The sequence below is a fragment of the Anas acuta genome, chromosome 1 (genome assembly GCF_963932015.1).
Source record: "Anas acuta chromosome 1, bAnaAcu1.1, whole genome shotgun sequence".
In the NCBI taxonomy this organism is placed as follows: Eukaryota; Metazoa; Chordata; class Aves; order Anseriformes; family Anatidae; genus Anas; species Anas acuta.
The window spans coordinates 189543969-189563355 of NC_088979.1; the positions used below are offsets into that span (position 1 = coordinate 189543969).

Genomic DNA, 19387 nt, shown 5'->3' on the forward strand with positions numbered 1-19387 from the left:
AAACCCCACAGGTTCTGTCAGCATTTGAAAGTAGCTTTGCTAAGCATTATTTTGTAGTCATCCTGGCAGTATATATAGAATCAAACTAGAATAAGGCTTTATGCATCTGGAAGTCTTTCCAGAAAAATGAAGTTTCTGAAAGCTGCTGTGGTGGGTCAATCTTTGCTGGCCGCCAGGTGCCCACCAAGCCTTCCTCTCACTCCCCCTCCTCAGCTGGACAGGGGGAGAAAATCCGATGGAAAAAATTTGTGGGTTGAGATAAAAGCAGTTTCATGAAAGAAAAGGTCGTATGTGGAAGCAAAAAAAAATATAATATTCTCTACTTCCCATCAGCAAATGATGTCCAGCCACTTCCTGGGAAGCAGGGCCTCAGCACAAGTAGCAGTTGCTTTGGAAGAGAAACACCTTCATAACAAATGTCCCCCTCCTCTAGCCTTTTATTGACACCACATGGCACGGTCATTTTGGGTCAGCTGTCCCAGCTGTGTCCCCTCCCCACCTCTGAAGACTACAGCCTTTGGGCTTCTAGTTCTCAAATAAAAGTGCTAATCCTATTGACACAAACATTGCAGCTGTATTCACCACGTTCACAATAGTGACCCAGAGCTCCTATTTTATGCAGCGTCCTGCAACCAATCAATTTAAAACTATGCTTAACAAGTGATACATGTATTTTAAAGTATACCTGTCTCCTGTACAGCACAAACAACAGCAGCTCAATGAAACTTGTAGTAACAATCTTTTTTATTTTTTTTTTATTTTTATTACAAACAAAATGTTCACAGTATGCTGTAAAGTTCTGAAAGGTAGGAAGTTGTGCGGTGCTCCTTTGCTTTCTTTGCTAATGTGCTTTTGTAACTGTGTTGCAGCATGACATAGGAAATTATAAGAATTAAATATATTGATGTAGATTTTATATAATGTTTTACGAAATTAAGAATTCATGATTTCTTGCATTACAGGTTAAATGCCTAAAAGCTTTTCCTTCTGAATTATCAATATATTTGACAACCTTTCCAGAGTAAATCAGGATCAGTCCAAGTGACTTCAACAGAGTTATATTGACTTTACTACCTGAAGGTTTGATCCATTGTAACAGAACAGGATAATTTGTGCCCAAAATTCTTAATAACATTGATGTGTAACTCAGGCCATGACTCAAGATTACACTTTTACAATTAAAAGAATAATTATTTGCATCTTTCAGGAGCAGAGTCATATTAAAGCAGGAAAGGAGAAAGCAAAAGGTAATGTAGTAAAAGGTAGTGTAACACTTGTAACCTGTTTGCCTGACTGTGCTTAGCTTTTAGAACAGAATTAATTTCCTAGGTTTATTACACTGAATTCCAGCAGGAAGAGGAGGGAGTAGGAGAAGGCATGAATGAATACATGAATGTGCCCAATTTAAGTTTTACTGAATTACTTCTGTTACTATATTTTGGTGGTATGTGCTGACACACAGGATTGTTTTGAGCCTCACAGCGACAACCACATGGTCAGCTAGCCTAACACATATACACAGCAGTTTTTTCTGTGCTACGTAAAAGAATGTTAGGTTCATTGATGTACTTTATTTTGGCACTCACAAAAGTAGGCCAACTTATTTGTATTTTAAATCTGAAAGTGCAATAATAGAATCAAATTTATGTATTTATATCTGGCTTAGCAGAATACTTTTCAAACAGGGAAGGGGAACGAAACAGTACAAGAAGATAGTTATAACTGTAGTAGGAGAAGTCAGTTTTCTCCTCAGCAGCTGGGAAAAAAGGAGAACATTATAGGGAAGCCCCACCATCAAAGTTGGTACCATCCAATGCCCAGAGCAGATGGACTGGCATGTACAGGAGGAGAAATAACAGGCTGATGGTATGGAGCCAGTCTCTGAAATGAAAACTCTCCACCTAAGAGACAGTAAGAGATCATTGAGATCATTGCCTAGTCTCCTGAAGGCCTGTGAGTACTCAAAATACTTGTTTTCTCAGGGAGTCATTGGTCTAAACTGCATCATTTACAGCTATGCAGTTTGCTTCAGAGTAGGAGAGAAAACAGGAAAGGATCCAAGTAATTTAGTACTAAATTGTTGCACAGTGGTGTTTAGTACTAAATTAGTGAACCCAATGGTAAGTTTATAATTACTGTTACACAATTAATAATAATTCAGTAATTTAGAGGTGATTCAGTAATTTAGAGGTTTAATTTAGAGGTTTTTCTTCTTTACTTTCTCTCTCTCTCTGTCACAAGACCTTATTTATTGCGCCAAGGAAGACAAGTTTAGAGAACAATACACTGTTTGTGTCAATATAGATGACCACGTGTATGTGATCTTGCTGATTTATTTGCCTATTCATTTATAAGCTGCCTAAAAAGCTCAGGTTTAATTTTTTTAAAGACTTTTTCCTTGCAGGATTTTCGTATGTCTTTTATTTTAAAGAAACACTTTTAAAGATCATACTTTGACTTTATTCAAAATATATATTTATATATATATATATATACATATACATATAATAAATATGTTATATATATATTATATGATACTATATATAATATTTATTTATTTATTTATTTAGATTTATTTTGAATATGACCAAATTAAAATAACAATCTTTTTCAAGTTAATAAAAATAAACTAAATTATATAGACAGAGTGTGTGAATTTAGAGAGATTTAATCATGTGTTTTTATTATTAGGATTTTTTTCAATATAATTATATATACTGCTAAAGTGTTATGAAGTTTCTGTCAAAAACTTGTTCTCTCTTTTAAAAAAAAAAGGAATTCTTTGAAAAGAAGAGACTTAAATCAAAGATGAAACTTCTGGAAACATCATCTCCTAAAAGTTCAGCAGTCAGTTTAGATCTTCTCAATCTATATGTTGTTAACCAAATATCAACCAAAAAAGACAGCACTGGTGAGTTTAGTATAACAGTGTTCTGACCTCACACTTAACCCAATCAGTTATCATTTATTATTACTACTATTATTTCAGTTCTTTTTCCATTGCATTATAAAAATAAAATAAAATAAAATAAAATGTTGAAATTATAAGTAAATATGAAAATAATGACTGAATAAAAAATCAGGGCCAAATTATATTTCCAGGAACCAAAGAACCTGGGCTGCTACCTATTTCACCTTTAAAGCCTTGCACTCTGATGCACCTTCCTCATTCCATTCATTAATTTTACCCTATAACCATTTATTTTTCATTTTGTCATTAAATGGGTCTCCATTTGTATTCCACTGCCTGATTAATAACCTTTTTTCTTTTTTTTTTCATTTGGAATAGTCTTTCAGTTCTACCCAGAGAACTGACAGAGAATTTAAAATCTGTTATTAAGATCCTAAAAAAAATCCCTAAAATTTAAGTCCTACCTCTTATCCTCTGTAAGATATTCATAGACTAGACTGGGAAGCACTTGCTGTCCTGTGCTTATAAATATTAGGAGGTGACTGAGCAGGGCAAAAGAGCCTGTTCATACACCACAGTTGACCATAAATAATTTTATGCTATGCTAACATATAGAATAGAGCTCTTACATTGCTAGTAATAAAGAAAGAAAGAAAGAAAAAAAGGGGGGGGGGGGGGGGGGGAGAGGCTTTAAATAGATGCCTTTCTCCAAGTCCAGTGCTGACATTATAAATGTTTTCATTACAGTGAACCAGAAGAAGCCAGTTCACATTGATATCACTGGACACTTAAAAGCTCCTGTTAGAAGGTACAATCTTGAGCTTCCCAAGTCACCGCTGCATAAACAATATACAGAAAACTTAGACCTCATCCAGAACAGGTACTTGTATAAAACAGGCAGTAGTTAAGCTACACTGAAGTTCTGAAAAAGGTGTTTCATGATGTACTTTCATCTGATTTCTAAAAAACTAAAAGGAGTTACCATTGTAGTGCAGTGGAAAATAAACCTGGTAAGGATCTATTTTTTGTGTATATATTAACATGAATGGAAGGGTGTCACTTTGGAAGCAACTGGATAACTGGGAGAAGAGGTCTAGGCCAGTACTGTAGCACAGGAATATGGAGAGAAAGACTGATCTGAAACTGACCAATCTCCTGAGCATTTGATTAACTGATCTCTTTTAGGCCTATGCTCATGTGTGTCCTGCCTTGAAAGGACTGAAAAAATGTATATTTGGGGTATTAAGTAAGCATAAATATAGTATTCTAAGACAAAGCAGTTTCATGACACCTTCTGACATTCCAGTGATACTCCTATAGTGAGAGAATAAAGAAACATGTAAATTCAAAACATGAAGCTGAGTGATTTAAATATATACATATACATCTCGACTCATGTCAGGTTGTTCATGCGCTAAGTGTATCTCACAGAGCAGACTATTCAAACAGCATCTTCCACTTACAGCATTTTTCAATTCATTTCAGACACCCTTATGTGACTGATTCGTGGACTTTATGGTCAAATCTGCTTAAAATCAAGCCCTTTGTAGACATCTGGAAAAATATTGTTAAATTTCTTTGAAATTAATACTCTAGTCAGGATGCTTTAATCTTACAAATCTCATATTTCATGGGCTGTTTTTATTAATTTTACAAGGTTACAAGAGCAAGTATTGGACAGCAGAAGGAAGCATCTCTTAGAGAAGGGAAAATACCAGCATGATGTAAGTTTATTGTTTTCACTGATGTCAAAGTAAAAATATGTACTAATAACTGTATTTTTAAGTGATTTTTTCAGTGATAAAATCTCATGAATACATTGAAGGCTTCTTCCTTAAGGCTACATTGATATGTTATTTCACAGTCATGTTTTATACTTATTCCTTCTATTTCTCACATATATAATGAAAAGCTCAACTTGTTTTAGGCAATCCAAAAATACCCAGGAATGCTCTAAGTAATGCTCTAACTAGTTGCAAAGGACAGAAATTATGGGAAAGTAACTGAGGCTGAGATTAGGTAAATTAAATACAATATGCATAACATAAATTGATGAAATAGGAGAAGTATATGCAGAAGTGAGTCTTTAAGAGAAACTTATGTACAAGTCTCAGTGGATACAACTGGGAAGTTCACACTCTTATTGAGGTTAAAGTGCATTTTCTATATTAAAATCAGGATTTGTTAATGATAAATTCCAATGCTGTGTTAAAAAAATAATAATAATGTTAGAAGATTTTTGGACTCGATGATCTTGAGGTCTCTTCCAACCTAGAAATTCTGTGAAGATAGTTTAGATTACTCAAGCTTGCTTGATAATATAGCTCCACTGACTCCTGCTGCTTATATCAGAAAGGATTCTGAGCAGAGAGCAATTGCAAAAAAAAATAAAAATTAAAAGCTCACTCAGTACTGTTCCATATCTTCTTTGCCCTTTCATGCTGCCAAGCCATCTTCTGATAGAAAGAGAAAGATAGATGTGTTCCTAGTTCCTCTTGAGTGGGGAAGACTTGCTTAGCAGGGGTGAAAATTTATCCGTCTAATGTGTTTCAATCAAGATCACCATGAGGTGCCACTACCTTTTTGGATATCGCATTAAGTCAGCCTTCTTTTACTACCCTTTTTCTTCTGATGCTTGAAGATATAGAGGCCATATTTCAAATTAAATGTGTTCAGGAATAAGGAATCAAAATAACAGCTAAGTTTCTCCCCAGACACTACCAGAATGAACAGGTTTATATCATTTCATCAAAACACATGCAGTGCACACACAGAAATTAATGTATGGATCAAAGAATAAAGGCTAAATCATGTTTATTGAAATAAAATGTTTTAAAAAGTTTTATGAGGTAAAGTGTATCCCATTAAAATAATTGTGTTATATCTGCTTTATTAGGCAGAAAAAGGGGCCATAATACTCATAATTTAGCTTTCTAGAAACTGGTGGCACAAGGATTTTGTGCAGGTTATGTACAAAGCTTTTGCATTGCATTAGTTTCTTGTATAGTTTTCACTGAATAAACTGGATTACAGGCACTACTTCCATGTAGCCATGGTTGCAGAAGCATTTAATGATTTTTTTCTTCAAATTTCTCCTGTGTTTGAGATAGCATCATTGGTCTCACAACATGCCGGAGTTTTCTTCATACTGGAGTGAAATAATTTTAATTTTCTACTTAAGAACCAATTCAGCAGGTCATTTACCTAAAGCTAAAACTGTATTTATACCCATCTCCCCTCAGGATAACATTTGTGTGCATGTTTCAACTTCAGTAGGTACTTAAGCGGTTTCCTAAAATAAACACTTACTACTTTATGTTTTTAATTAAAAAATCATATCAGAATACATGATTTTTTTGTCTTTTTTTTTTTTTTATGTGGAAAGAGATGTAAAAGATATAGAAAGGTTTGATCTTTTTGAATTTTATGCTTAGATCAAAATAGGCTTAAATAAATTAAATCTCTTTGCTATCTTTTGTCTAGTTACCACAAGTAACAGAACTATCTTATGCTGACTCTGGTATGGAACATGAAGACAGCACAGCAACAGCTTTTAGCACCTGTCCATTGTCCCCTTCTGTTTTTTGGTCCTCCAACTGTGCACAGTTTTCAGAAGAAAATTTCAATACAAACCTAATGGGCAACCCTTGGGAAGAGACCTATGAAGATAAGCAGCAAAACCAGGTTTGATTAATATTTTTCATTTCCTCAGAATTATTTTAAAATAAATTTCATTTATTTGGTGTATAGAATTAGTGTAATGTTGAAGCTAGTTACGAACAAGCAACATTTCTTGTAGGCTAGTGGCAATGGTTATTCTGTGTATACATTTCTGTGTATATATTTCTTCTAGTGGTGTGAAACAGCCTCAATTTGAGCCTGTATTTGCTGAACTCTCGGTGTTGCTGATATCTGCAGGAAGGAAGTTAGCCACATACTGTGGCTGACTTTCGTTTCTGGCTTGTAAAATTGCTTGAAGAAACCTGGAGTATATTACAGTTATAAATACAGCTTTCTTGAATGTACCGTTAGTATAAATGGGCGTCGTATGATCACAGGTGATCCCATGGCCTAAGGAAACAAGAACTTCTATAGCTCTGTCATCAGCAAAAGAAAACCAAAGAAAATGCTGTCCACTGCTAAACAGAATCGATGACCTACTGACAAAGGACGTGGAGAAGTCTGAGGCAATCAAGACCTACTTTGCTTCAGTCTTTTCTGGCAAGGTCTGCTCTCTGGCACGTTTTCAAGCCCAGTGTTGGAGAGAGACATACAAAACAGCAGTGAAGCAACAGGTTAAGGAATCCGTAGTAAACTGGACACAAACAAATGCATGGGACTGGACAAGGTGCATCTAAGTATACTAAGGGAGATGGCTGACATCACTGCAGGGCAGATGCCTGTTATCCCTGAAAGACTGTGGTGATCAGGACAGCTTCTCAGCAGTAAGAAATAAACAAAAGTTATGCCCATGTGCAAAGAAGACGAGCATGATCCAGGAAAGTTCTAGATCTTCAGCTCACCTCTATCCCTCACCTGTTACAGAACTAGAACTCCTAGAAGTCATTTCAAGTTGCATGAAGAACAAGAAGGTGACTGAGAACAGCCAGCATACATTTCCCTTGGCCATGCTGTGCCTGACAAATCTGATTAACTTCTGTGATGAAATGACTAGCTTTATGGATAAGGGTCAGCAGTGAATGTTACTTACTTTGACTTTAGGAAGGCTTTTGACAAAGTTTACCTTGTGGGATCCTTGTAGCAAAAGTGGGGAGGTGTCAGCCAGAGGAGTGGATGATAAGTTGGGTAAAAAACTGCCTGTACCATCATGCTCAAAATAATTGTAAAGACAATTATTTTATGTCTAGTTGGCAACTGGCAGGGATGCCCAGGATTTAATAGCAAGTCTGATATATCTTCATCAGCAATTTGGATAATGGGACAGAATGCACCCTCAGCATCTCAGCGGGTTCATAAATGCCACCGAATTGACAGAGTGGTCATTACAGTTGGAGGGCTGATGCTCAGAGGGATCTTGACTTGCAGAAGGCCAAAAGAGACTTCAAAAAGTTCAACACAGACAAACAGAATTTCCTGAACCTCAAAAGAAATAACCCCACACATCTGTGTGGGTGGGGGACTGACTGAGTAGGCAGCAGCTTTGAAGAGAAAGACCTGAGAGCGACTGAGCAAAGAGGGTTTGTATAGCTTGGGAAAGAGAAAGCTATAAGGGGATGAGGTAGGAAATCAGACTCTGTCTTCCAGAATCTAAATAGAGTTACAGACAGGACAGAGTAAGAGGTGCACAGTGAAATGACAAGAAATAAAATTCACAGGTTTAAACAATGGAAATTCTGCTTCTATAGTAAAAAATGTCACAAAAATAGCTGAACACCAAAATAGGTTATCTAAGGAGGCTGTGGAGTCTCAATCCTGAGCAATCTGGACTAGCCTTGAAGCTGTCCCTGCTTTGAACAGAAGGTTGGATTAGATATCTCTTGAGATCCCATCCACACAACAGCATGCCGTGATTCTGTGACCTTCGGTGGAATGTCAGCTTTTCCCAGTCTATCCAGCTTGTCGATATTATGGGAGCATGGGATGCTTAAAAGGGCATTTTGCATGCTAGCAGTGACATGTGAATAGGGAAAAGTATGAACTGTATGGAACTCAGCTGGGCTGTAATGTTTTGGCCTTTACTGTGAAGATAAAAAGGAGTAAAAACAGTTGGAAATCAGGTATATTGTTTGCAAACCCAACTTTAACATTTAAAATGCTATAACTATTCTATAAATTCAGAGTTTGACAGTTTTGATCATTTTCTCAGCCAGGAATTATTTCGGATCAAGACCCTTGGCTTTCAAAACACCTGAGCCAGTGTATTTTAAGGAAGCCTGATACAGTGCCTCCAGAGCTGTTTGAGCCAGTGCACAGGTAGGCAGTGATCTGATATTAGAGAGAGCAAAAATCACAGTGAAGTAAGTAAGGGCAATACCTGAAACTTATTGTTACTTGATTTTTCACATATTTTTAGTGCTTTTAAAATAGAAAGTAAAATTAAATGAGAAGACCGAACATACAAAGCTGTTTAGATTTGCAGAGAGGCAGCAAACTGTGATTTTGTTAGGTTCTTGGAACCACGGTCTAATTTTTGCAATGTTGTAAACAGAATGGTATTTCCCAATTCATCCAGAAGCATGGATTCACTGACAGGCCAAGGAGAGGGGAGCAGCTGCCACTCTCATTAGTTCTGGGCACTGTTGCAAGCACTTTTCTGATGACCTTGATGTTGTAGCAATTGAGCAACTTCTCCACCTCCACTGTTTATATTTGGGATTCCAGGAGCAAAAAGATTTACTCCCCTTCTCTTTCATATGTGATTCTACTATAGCTAGAATTTCGAATTGATTCATAAATACTTTAATGAGAAACATAGTTTGTTTCTAAAAGAATAGACAGAAATCTAGAATTGCTTTCTCTTTACATTTGCTGCTTAAAAATCTTTTAATCACAGAGGGTTTAGAGCCAGAGTCATTGGTACTGAACAGTTTATTTCACTGAACAGTTTCTTTCTAGGCGTTATTTCTTTGTATCTAGGCATCTTACAAGGCTAATTTTCTTTTATTCTTTCTATTCAGTAAGTCTGCTTTCTGACTGAAAGTTCATATCAGTCTCTGGAGAGAGCCATAAAAAGACCATACACTACTCTGCAGTTCCTGAAGTATCTGCACTCTCTTTGCCTGGGGGGTCAAGGCGCTGGGTAGCCCACTGACCACAATACTTTGCTGGACACAGCAGTTTCCAGTCCTAACCACCCTAACTTTCTCACTTTTCCTAGCTCCTCCTAGCTTTCTCCAGCAAAACCTAAAGTTAGGATAATGCTCACCTTGCTGTATGTCTTGGTGACTTCCTGATGAATACCTTGATGTTAAAGCCCTACATAATCTTACATTGCCTACATCTCCCTTTTCATTTCTCCACAGGCCCTCAGGCCTGCACTCTCCTCAGTCATGGCACCTCTCACAGTCCTCCACCCACTCATGGCTCACTGACAATGTGAAATCTCCTTTCCAACAGTTCTTCAACTCCATTTCCATGTGCTTTCCTTGTGTGTGTGTTTTTTTTTTTTTTTTTTTTGTTTGTTTTGTTTTGTTTTGCTTTTCACACATTATATCAATAAATTCCTTTACCTTAGTAGCTGTCAACTCTCCTGGGAAGGACGTATCTTTCACAGTATGTGAAAAGCATCAACTTAAACAAGCATTTAACATAATTGCAGCATACTGCTGATGGAATAGATGTGCACACATCTGAGAGCTGTGACCCCTCAAGTTCATTAAATATTAACTAAAAATTGTAGGTGTCTTGTAAAAATAAGTCTTTCACTCTGAGTAGTGCTTAGCCGTTTCCTCATCTACTGTTATCTTTTACTTAGTATTACAAAATGTTCAGCTGGAATTGCTCCACAAAATGTTTTTACCTTCCTCAGTTGTATCCAACCTTCTCTAGATACAAACTGTGTTATGTTTAGTCTTTTACAACTGATTCATGGGCACTTTCTCCCTTAAGTTCTCTAGGATCTTTTTCCAGTTCCAAGTATTTTCTGATCAAGACATTACAGATTTTTTTAAATGTCTTTACTTTACCACATTTCAGTTTTCAAGTTCCACTGATAGCATTGTCTTTTTATGATCATTTTTGGTTTATTTTAATAAAAGGCATGTTTTGAATGTCTATGGCCATTTCTGCTAATTCTCTGCATATATAAATCTCTTAACTCTTCACTCAGATTTTCTGAAATGTCAGGCAAGAGATCAAACCTAGAAAGAAGTAGCAAAATATTAAATTAATACCTTAATAAATGAAAGCATGATAGCTTTCACACTAATGATAAACATGATAACATCCTTCAAAACCACTACTACCAGAAGTGGGGGAGGGAAGTATGGGCAAAACAAAATGTCTGACTGGCCTCCTGACTGTAGAGTAGAAAACCTCCGTGCTTAATTAGGATTACAGACCTCAATTACAAAAAAAAAAAAAAAAAAAAAAAGTTGTCTTGCTGAAGAGACCAGGAATTAAGCAATGCTCAGATCTTGTAATGGGCTTTCAGTGCAAGAGTGAACTGTAGCCTTGAAGAATAAACTTTTCATGAACTGAAGAAGCTGCTGTCTACCTCTTTTTTTTTTTTTTTTTTTTTTTTATAATTCAGAGTGGACTTCTTTGGTCAGTTGAGTGGAGCAGCAGTGACATACTGTGGCTGATTTTATAAATCACAGTTTCCTTCTCAAGGATATTCTCCATGTCTTGGCACGTTTGGAGATAACATAAAACAGAACTCTGTTTAAATCAGCCTTACTTTAAAATGGAAATAAAATACAGGCACTCTTTCAGTGGAAATAACATACATTCAGGACAGAAGCAAATGTGTCGAGAAGCAAAGTCTGAAATTTTTTTATTAAGTTGATCATTTGTAGTGTTAGCAGTTAGCGTTTTGCTGATTTATATACTACACAAACTGTTTTTTTTTTTAATTCCCTTCCCCCAAAGGCTGGACTATATGAATTCTGCCAGGAAAAATCCGGTGATAATGACCAGTAAAGAATCAGAAAACAGTGAAGGAATAAAAGAACCATTGTTTGGTGTTGTGAAAGAAACCACAGAACTGAAAGCTCCCCAGCATGAAAGTGATTGTCCCTTTCTGGCACTGTTTGAAGATGAGAGCCAGTCAATCCATAATACTTCTTCCACAAGGCATTTTAATCCTTTTGTTAACCAAAGCAGTACTCCCAATTTTTTCATTGATCTTGAAGACAGAAATCAAATGACCAACAGAGATTACACTTACGATACTGGAGAAGCTCATCCTGCAATTAAAGCCCAAAACAAATCCGTAGACAGACACCTGAAAGGCATTTTCACAGCTCCAGAACAGGTTTTGTGTAAAAATAACAATGCATCACTTGCAAGCTACCAGAAGGGCAGATTTCATAAAACCCACCTGCAGGACTGTCATGAGGGACAGCACTACTTCGTACCATCTGGAAACAAAGAAAAGCCTTCGATATTTGAAAAAAGTGGTGAGTGTCAGAACTTTAGGGTCATATGTTCTATGTTTTATTCTTTTAGACACAGTTTGTTTTATATATATATATAAAATATGTATATATGTAGGTGTGTTTGCTCTGACCTAAAACAGGTTATGAATCTTTGTGGTGCAGCAGTTTAATTTTAAATCAATTACTTTTAGAAACTGACAGTAGATATTTTCAAATTGTACTTATGCTACTGCATTTTTAAAACAGGATTTATTTTTGATTTTAGAGACATTTGCTTATTATCATGATCAGCAGACTAACTTAAAGGAAAATGTGCAGAACTATTCACTAAACAAAAGGTGAGTGCAGTAAAAATAGTCCATCTATTAACTAGTGACAACTGCAGACACCTTGCTGAATTGCAGAAACCCTGGCTAAGAGGACCTGAAGGCAAAATTCTACACAATATTACTGGATATTCCAGTGAAAATAATAGTGAGTAATGTGAATAAACTTACGTGCATGTAAGCCCTTTGTACATCTGTCTGTAATAACTAAAGAGGAAGATTCCCTGCAGTCAAACTGTTGTTGTGATTTTGTTCTCTAAAAGACCTTGTCTCCTTTCACTGACTACAAAGGAAATTAGTGTCTTCCCTGGGCCAAAGTTAACACATGTGAGTGCCCTGCTTTTTTCATCAAGATAGTTTTGTCACAGACAGATACATAACAAAGCAGTGCTGTCTTCAGTCATCTCATAATATATTTTGGATTGTAACAGAAGTGAAATCTGTTAAAAAACAAAAGCAAAACAAACAAACAAACCAAACCAAACCAAAACAAAAAAAACTTGGTGTAAAATCTCAGGTTCATAACTTAATTGAATTATCTCAGTAGTGGGAAACATTTCATGATTACCAAAGACAAAACAAAAATTGAATGCAAAAAAGTCAGCAGTAGTGACTTTATTTCAGAAAACAATTAAAACTACGGGGGAAATCACTTTTCAGAGAACTCATGTTTGCATTCCTCAGAGATGAGCCTGTGAAAGACGCAGTCTGGAAACAGAATCAGGTCTTTGGATTTGAAGAGGTAACTTTTCAAAGATTTATTATTTTTTTTTGGTGCTACCTACTACTAAAGTGCTTGCACCATTCATTTGGGGTGAAGAAGGAATACCCACAGCAGTTAGAAACTGAAGTTAGCTTCTCTGAATTAATTTATTTGGAATCTTCTTGCTTTATACGAGGAATCCAGAAAGAACAGCTTCCAGTTAAGTGGTTCAGCCAGTCCTTTCAGGTCCCTAATTTACATGGTTTGATTCACCCCTAAGCTGATGCCTGAAATGCATTATAGAAGGTACTCTTTACCCTAAGGTCTGATTCCGTGGCCTGGTACAGAGGTTATAAGCAGGATACTCCAGTATTATACTGGAGCCCTATGCCATCATACATATAAAATCTGTAGATATTTTGCCTGTAGCAGTCACTCAGGTGGATATGGTGTTGCTTAGGGGTTTTGTACCCCTTAGCATAATCTGCAGGGAGTCCTTTATGTAATAGAGAAACAGAAGGTTCCTCACCTAACCTGAGGTACTGAACCAACTGAGCCCTCGCTATTAATCCTGTTTTCAAAAGTTTGCAACAGCACAAGAGGAAGAATGTAAGTTGGGAGTGAGTTCAAACCTTCACAAGATGAAGAAAGGTTAGTACCATTTATATATTATTAAGTCAAAAATCAAAATGTTCTCTATATATGAAACTGAAACTTACTTTTAAAGCCAGGGAGAAGTGTTTTCATCTTTGTAGGGGTTTCATTTGATGTAGGTTCCTATTTTTGATCCATGCAGCACTGTATAGAGACCATTACCAGGTAACTAAGTATTAGCTTTTTCAAGAGAGAAATTCAGATTGTCTTCTTTCTGGTGAGTATTAGCCACGTATTTTTCATTGTTCCATATCCTCCAAATTTGTCCCCTAAACTGAAAAGCCAGCTCTGAAAGTAGGGTTAGCTTCAAAATAGATAAATAAATCCATGAGAGAGGTCAGGTGTGTTGAGCTGAACATCACAACTCAAGAAACGTCACCATCTTGTAACAGGGCCAAGTACATGTAAATGCCAGACATTGTCTTCCTTTCTATTTCTGCAGATCTCCATTGGTGGGAAAAAAATCTTGGACAAGCCTTTTATATTATTTAATAAGCTCATGAAAATTTTCTTGTTTCATTTTACTAGTCTAGTCTTTACCAAACTTTATTCTCTTTCACCAGACTACGCTGTGCAGTTCAACATGTGCATGGGGTGAGGGGAGTCAGCAGAGAGATCCCCCATCCTTTTTGCTCCCTCAGTAGCTGTCTGGGTCAGCCGTACTGGCTGTATTTCAGAGCAGAAGACCTCTCAGGGTCCTCCGAGCGAAAAACATGACCATAAGCCCACATAACTTGTATGGTAGCCAATGTCTGCAAGGTTTCTGCTGTATTCAATCCATTCCCCTGCCCTGAAGAACCCCTCCTCTTGGGTAGCACAAGGCTGCTGCCAGTGCAGATTAGCAGTTTAGCTTTAGCTTTGGGCCACCCGCCTCACACATTCTGCTGTGATGTGCTGTCTCGAGAGAAGGAGAATTGACTCTTGCCATATCCCAGACTGACCTTGCTAGCATGTTTTTCCTGAAACGGTATCTTAAAGCTGCTTCAGAAGTAGTAGTTATGCTTAGTTCTGCATTCTGTGCTTGGGAGTTGGATGTTTGGGGAATATTTCGTGAGTAACTTTTCTTTGTGTTTGAGCTCAAATTTCAGATGTGGAGTCACCACTCAGCAGCCCCTCACCCAGCTACTCGCCAAGACAGACAGAAAGCTGTTTCAGCTCTAGTCCTGACATGGTGAGCGCTGCTCCCTGATGAGTTTACAGGGGCTCATTTGAATGACATCTGTATGTCTGTGCACATCTAAGGGTGGTTGCAGCTGGAATCTTATTTATGGTTTTGTTTTGTACAAGGCAACTTCATATGTGAGCAAAACAAGAAATGATTAGATGTAAATTTTCCTAAGCAGTTAAACAGCCCCATGGTCTGGTCTCTTGACAATACAGAGCCTAGTGGAATTACAATAACACAACTGTGGAAAGATGCTAAGCAAGCTTCTGCTTTCTTCCTTGGGGTGTTGCTGCCTTACTTTAAGTGCCAGTAAGGGAGGAGGATTTGACACCATGTGTGTTTTCAGCCAGTACTAAACAAAAAAGGCCATAATATATAAATAAAAAAATCTGCATGACAGGAAAGATCCACCTCACCCACCTTCTTTCCAACATAAGCCAGGAGCACGCTCCTGCAGGAAGAACACAAAAATCCAACAGACACTTCTGGCCTTTCAGTTTATTTCATAATGTAATTGGGGGATGATTGTTAACTTAGTTATGGAACTGCTTTAACAGTTACTCACACAGTTCTGTTCATACAGTCTGAAAAGGAAGACACAGCCAAGAAGAAGTATGTGGACAAACGGTGTTACCAGACAGGCAATGCCAACACCTCCGGCTCAGCAAGCAAAGAGACCCCCAAGGCCCCTCACAGTGGACCTGAGCCTCTCCAGCACTGCAGGAGTTTGACCAGGGTGGAAGACAACTATCTTCAGCAGAAACACACTACTTCACATGCCACAGAGGAGGCAAATAAAGACCAGGCTGCCCCAGGTGAGGGCAGCTCCTTACACCAAACCCGTAAAAAAGAGCACGTCAGTGCCAGTACGAGGCGTGATGGTTGGTCACAGACTGAAAGCTGTGCCCCAGAAGCAGGGAGGGTGGATGTTGCCACCCAGTGTGACACCATGCGGGTGTGCAGCTGTGGGAGCTCCCTCCTGTCTGCCCGCAGCCCCGAGGGGCTCCCTCCTCCCGGCACCACTGGAGGGCACAAAATGCCAGAGCATGAGGCAATGCAGCCTGCAGGCACAGGCAGCGCAGCAGGAAAGGCAGCGTTTGCTTCTGAAGCCGAGTATCTGAGTTTGGCAGACAAAACAACTCTAGAGGTTCTGAACTACATCGATGTCATGAAGGAGAGAGAAAAGCAGTGAGCAAATAGAATGGCCTGTAAGGGATACTGAAATAATACTTCCAAGTTTTGTCTTGTTCTCAGTAGGTTTAATTTAATTGTCATATCTTGATTTGTCTAGCCTGGCTAGACAAAATATCGTTGTTATAACTTATTGTTGTTACTTATACATTATTACTTACTTTGGATCTCTATCTACCTTCTCCAACTATGGATTTCTGTAAATCTCTGACTGTTAACAACGATTTTACAACAGCTTATTGAACATAAAACTTAGGAACTAGATTTGCTTTCCCACCATATACCTGTAGGATTGTGTGTTTTGAGGATGATTTTGCTTCTCAGGAAGGTAGTGGAGAGATTCAATTTCACTTCAAGACACATTTGATGTGACTCTTAGTTCAGAACTACTGTCTGATTTTTACCCATTTTAACAGGCAAACTAGCCTTTGCCCTATGTTTGTACTAAATATGAAAATGAAAACATAAAAGTGACACAGAAAATGCAGATCTGCACACATAAAATAAAAGGTACTTTTAAAGGAACTAATTTATTATTTTTTAACAAAACAAACAACAACAACAAACCCAAATGCTTAAACTTCCTTCCACAGCAGTCTATTGATTAGTCTCTGTTAATACTGTTAATACTGACTGTTAATACTGACAAATCTTTTATGTGTTTCTGCGTTTTGCCAGCAGGTTGAAAATATTAAATGATTTTTTTTTTTCCTTATTACAGTATTCGTTTGAAGCTACAAATAACAAATAAAATTTCCTGATAATATTGTTTCTAGGTTATATTCTTTCCATTTAAAATAGTTCCTAGTAAAGATGACTCACTGTGTTACGGACACCTTCTGCTTATATTTCCTTCCATCCTTCCATAAATGCATGTAAGCTATGTTTCAGGCTAGTCCTTACACACTGCAGCTCAGTTTCTTTTATTTCTACTTTTTGTAATGAAAGGTCTTGTGGATGTCGGGATGTGTATCATCCAGCACCGAAGAGATCCTTCACCATTCTTTGTCTCAGTTCTCATCATCAAACCAACGGCTGTGTTTTCTGCCGGGTTTTATATTTGAAACCAAAAGGCAGTCTACACTGCTGAACAGTTTGCAGGTTTATAGCTACACCATGTTAAAAATAGCATCTCTCGGAAATGTCAGTGGACTTTTCTTCACTTTGAAGAAAATAGCATTGTCTTTTGTACATAAAAATTGCATACACAGGAAGTGGCTTCACAGCCGGACTTCTGAAATGTGGAACTATCATTTAGCCAATTCACCGCCCACTTCCTAAGGCTTGACATAAGCGGATTTTCTTTTTTAGGTTGCCTCAATTTATTGTCAAAGCAAGCTCCCTAGTCATTTCTTTAGCTGAAACTGCAATGATCATCTTCTTCACAGGGGGTATAATTTATCTGAATAATGCTCGTGATTTGCTGAAAGCTCAGCAGTTACCAGTATTTTGTGAGGCGCAGTTGTTCACTCAGCGTTATGAAACTTGCTCAGACTGTGCCACACGAGCCTGATGGCTGGAATTAGGACATTTCCAAGGCAAGCATTGTCCCAGCTACACCCTGTACATCACCTGGCTGAGTCTTGCAGTGAGTGAAGCTACCGCAATTCGGGCAGATACATCTGCTCTGCAGGGCGAGGCAGATTCCCAGTCTGTTCCAGTGAACCTACTGGGCAAAGAGGGCAGGTCTGAACTGGGACAGGAGGACTGGTAGCACTGCATGGACCAGTGCAGGTGTTTCAAAGGAAGCAACACCTCCTTAGTAAGTTACTTCTCACATCTCACACAATTTAAAGCCTCTTACTGGCTGTAGCTTATTTTCTCCACTGGACTGACGCCACCGTAGAGAAGCTTTTAAAATCAGCCAGGTCTCAGGCTGGATTGCACCATTTCCCAGTAAGGGCTGAAAATATGCAGCTTGGAGTCAGACACAAATTTTCTCACTGCATGCAAGAGTTGCACACTTCTCTCTAACATGGTAATGCAGCACTTGGGTTATGTCAATCAAAGCAGACCATCATGTTCCAAAGTCTTTGGCTGAGAGCCTATAAAATCCAATTGCTTTGCAATTTTTACCTGTGATTACAAACCAACCGCAAGGATAAAAACTATCTCTGTAGCGGTATGTGTGCTGGCGATGATGATAAATAAACCAGCATGGTCTTTTAAGCCACTGGAGGAGTATTTTAAAGTATTTATGTGACTGTTATTGCATTAGAAGAGAACCATTCCTCCTCCTTATCTCAGTGTCAGTCTCCCACTGCGCTCAGGAGCTTTCTTTCACCTCTGATTTCTTGTGACTTTTGGAAAGAGCTGAGCTCGGTTTGGCAGGAGTCTCCTCTGTCTGGAGTGGCAGCCTCCAATCCTGATTCCTTCAGGTGACATTTGAGCAGTTGGTGCTATTTAGCCACCAGTACTATGACCATCACCCATCACACACATCCCGTCACCACAAGCTTTCTCTGAGGCAAGGACAGACACAGAGCTGCTCCTTTTTCATCCATAGTAACCTTCCTAGAAGAGTGATGAGCCTCTGGGGAGGCCACAGGAACGTACGTTGTTTAACTGCATTCAGTGAGAATCAATTACAAAATGAGTTTTGCTGGGGAAAAGGACAGAAGTGTACCTGTAATTAACCAAAATTAATTTGTTAATTTGTTGTATTGGTGCTTGAATATTTACAAATAAATATGGATGGAAAGACGGCTTCTCTTACTGAAAATATTACCCCAAGCTTCAGTCCCAAGCAGTTTTCATGTGCAGCTGGTAACCTGTTTTTCCTATCAAACCAACTCTAATTACAGTAGCGTGCAAGGTAAGGATTCAGACAAAGTTTTCTGGGCAAATGCCACCAGGACCTTCATTGTGTTCCTCAGGCAGTGTGTAGCTGGGCATTGTTATGCCAACAGCCTCTACCAACTTTGTAGAAATCCTGTTTTCATTTTTGTGAAGGATTATCATTGTGAGAAATGAGAAGCTTAAAGTTTTCATACAAGTGATTATTTCTCAGGTGGAAAGTGTTTGTGAATTGGCTTTTTAAGGGTTTTAGCAGAGAGCTGATTTAGGAAGAATGAGGTTTCCTGGAAAAAGCATCCAAATCCTTCTCCGTCCCCAACAAATCAAATGGCATTTCTGCTACTGTCCTCTGACAGGTTGGAGGTGACAGTCTGAGTCAGAGCTGGCTTCTCCAGGGCTGGTGATGCTGAGCTCCAGAAAGGTCGCACGACTCTGTGAGCCAAACACCATCCTCCCTCCCTCTCACCTAGCCACAGCAGCCTACGGGGAGCTCAGGTGCAGCACCCAGATGGCTGCAGAGGTGCTGATATATCAGGTGAGTGCAAGGGGATGGGGAGTGCTGCTCCAGAAGACATCAGAGAA

The 19387-nt window shown here is 38.2% G+C and overlaps 1 protein-coding gene across 1 annotated transcript; it reads left to right on the plus strand.

The window, feature by feature from the left end:
* Positions 1-584: 584 nt before the first annotated feature.
* On the plus strand, positions 585-16837 carry REDIC1 (regulator of DNA class I crossover intermediates 1). Its single transcript, XM_068669739.1, has 13 exons — positions 585-806; positions 1208-1247; positions 2776-2911; positions 3659-3791; positions 4569-4635; positions 6395-6595; positions 8739-8845; positions 11462-11991; positions 12236-12308; positions 12981-13038; positions 13584-13650; positions 14730-14824; positions 15402-16837. Exons 3-13 carry the CDS (start codon positions 2809-2811, stop codon positions 16008-16010), a joined length of 2043 nt encoding a protein of 680 aa, XP_068525840.1. The 5' UTR covers positions 585-806; positions 1208-1247; positions 2776-2808; the 3' UTR covers positions 16011-16837.
* Positions 16838-19387: the final 2550 nt, after the last annotated feature.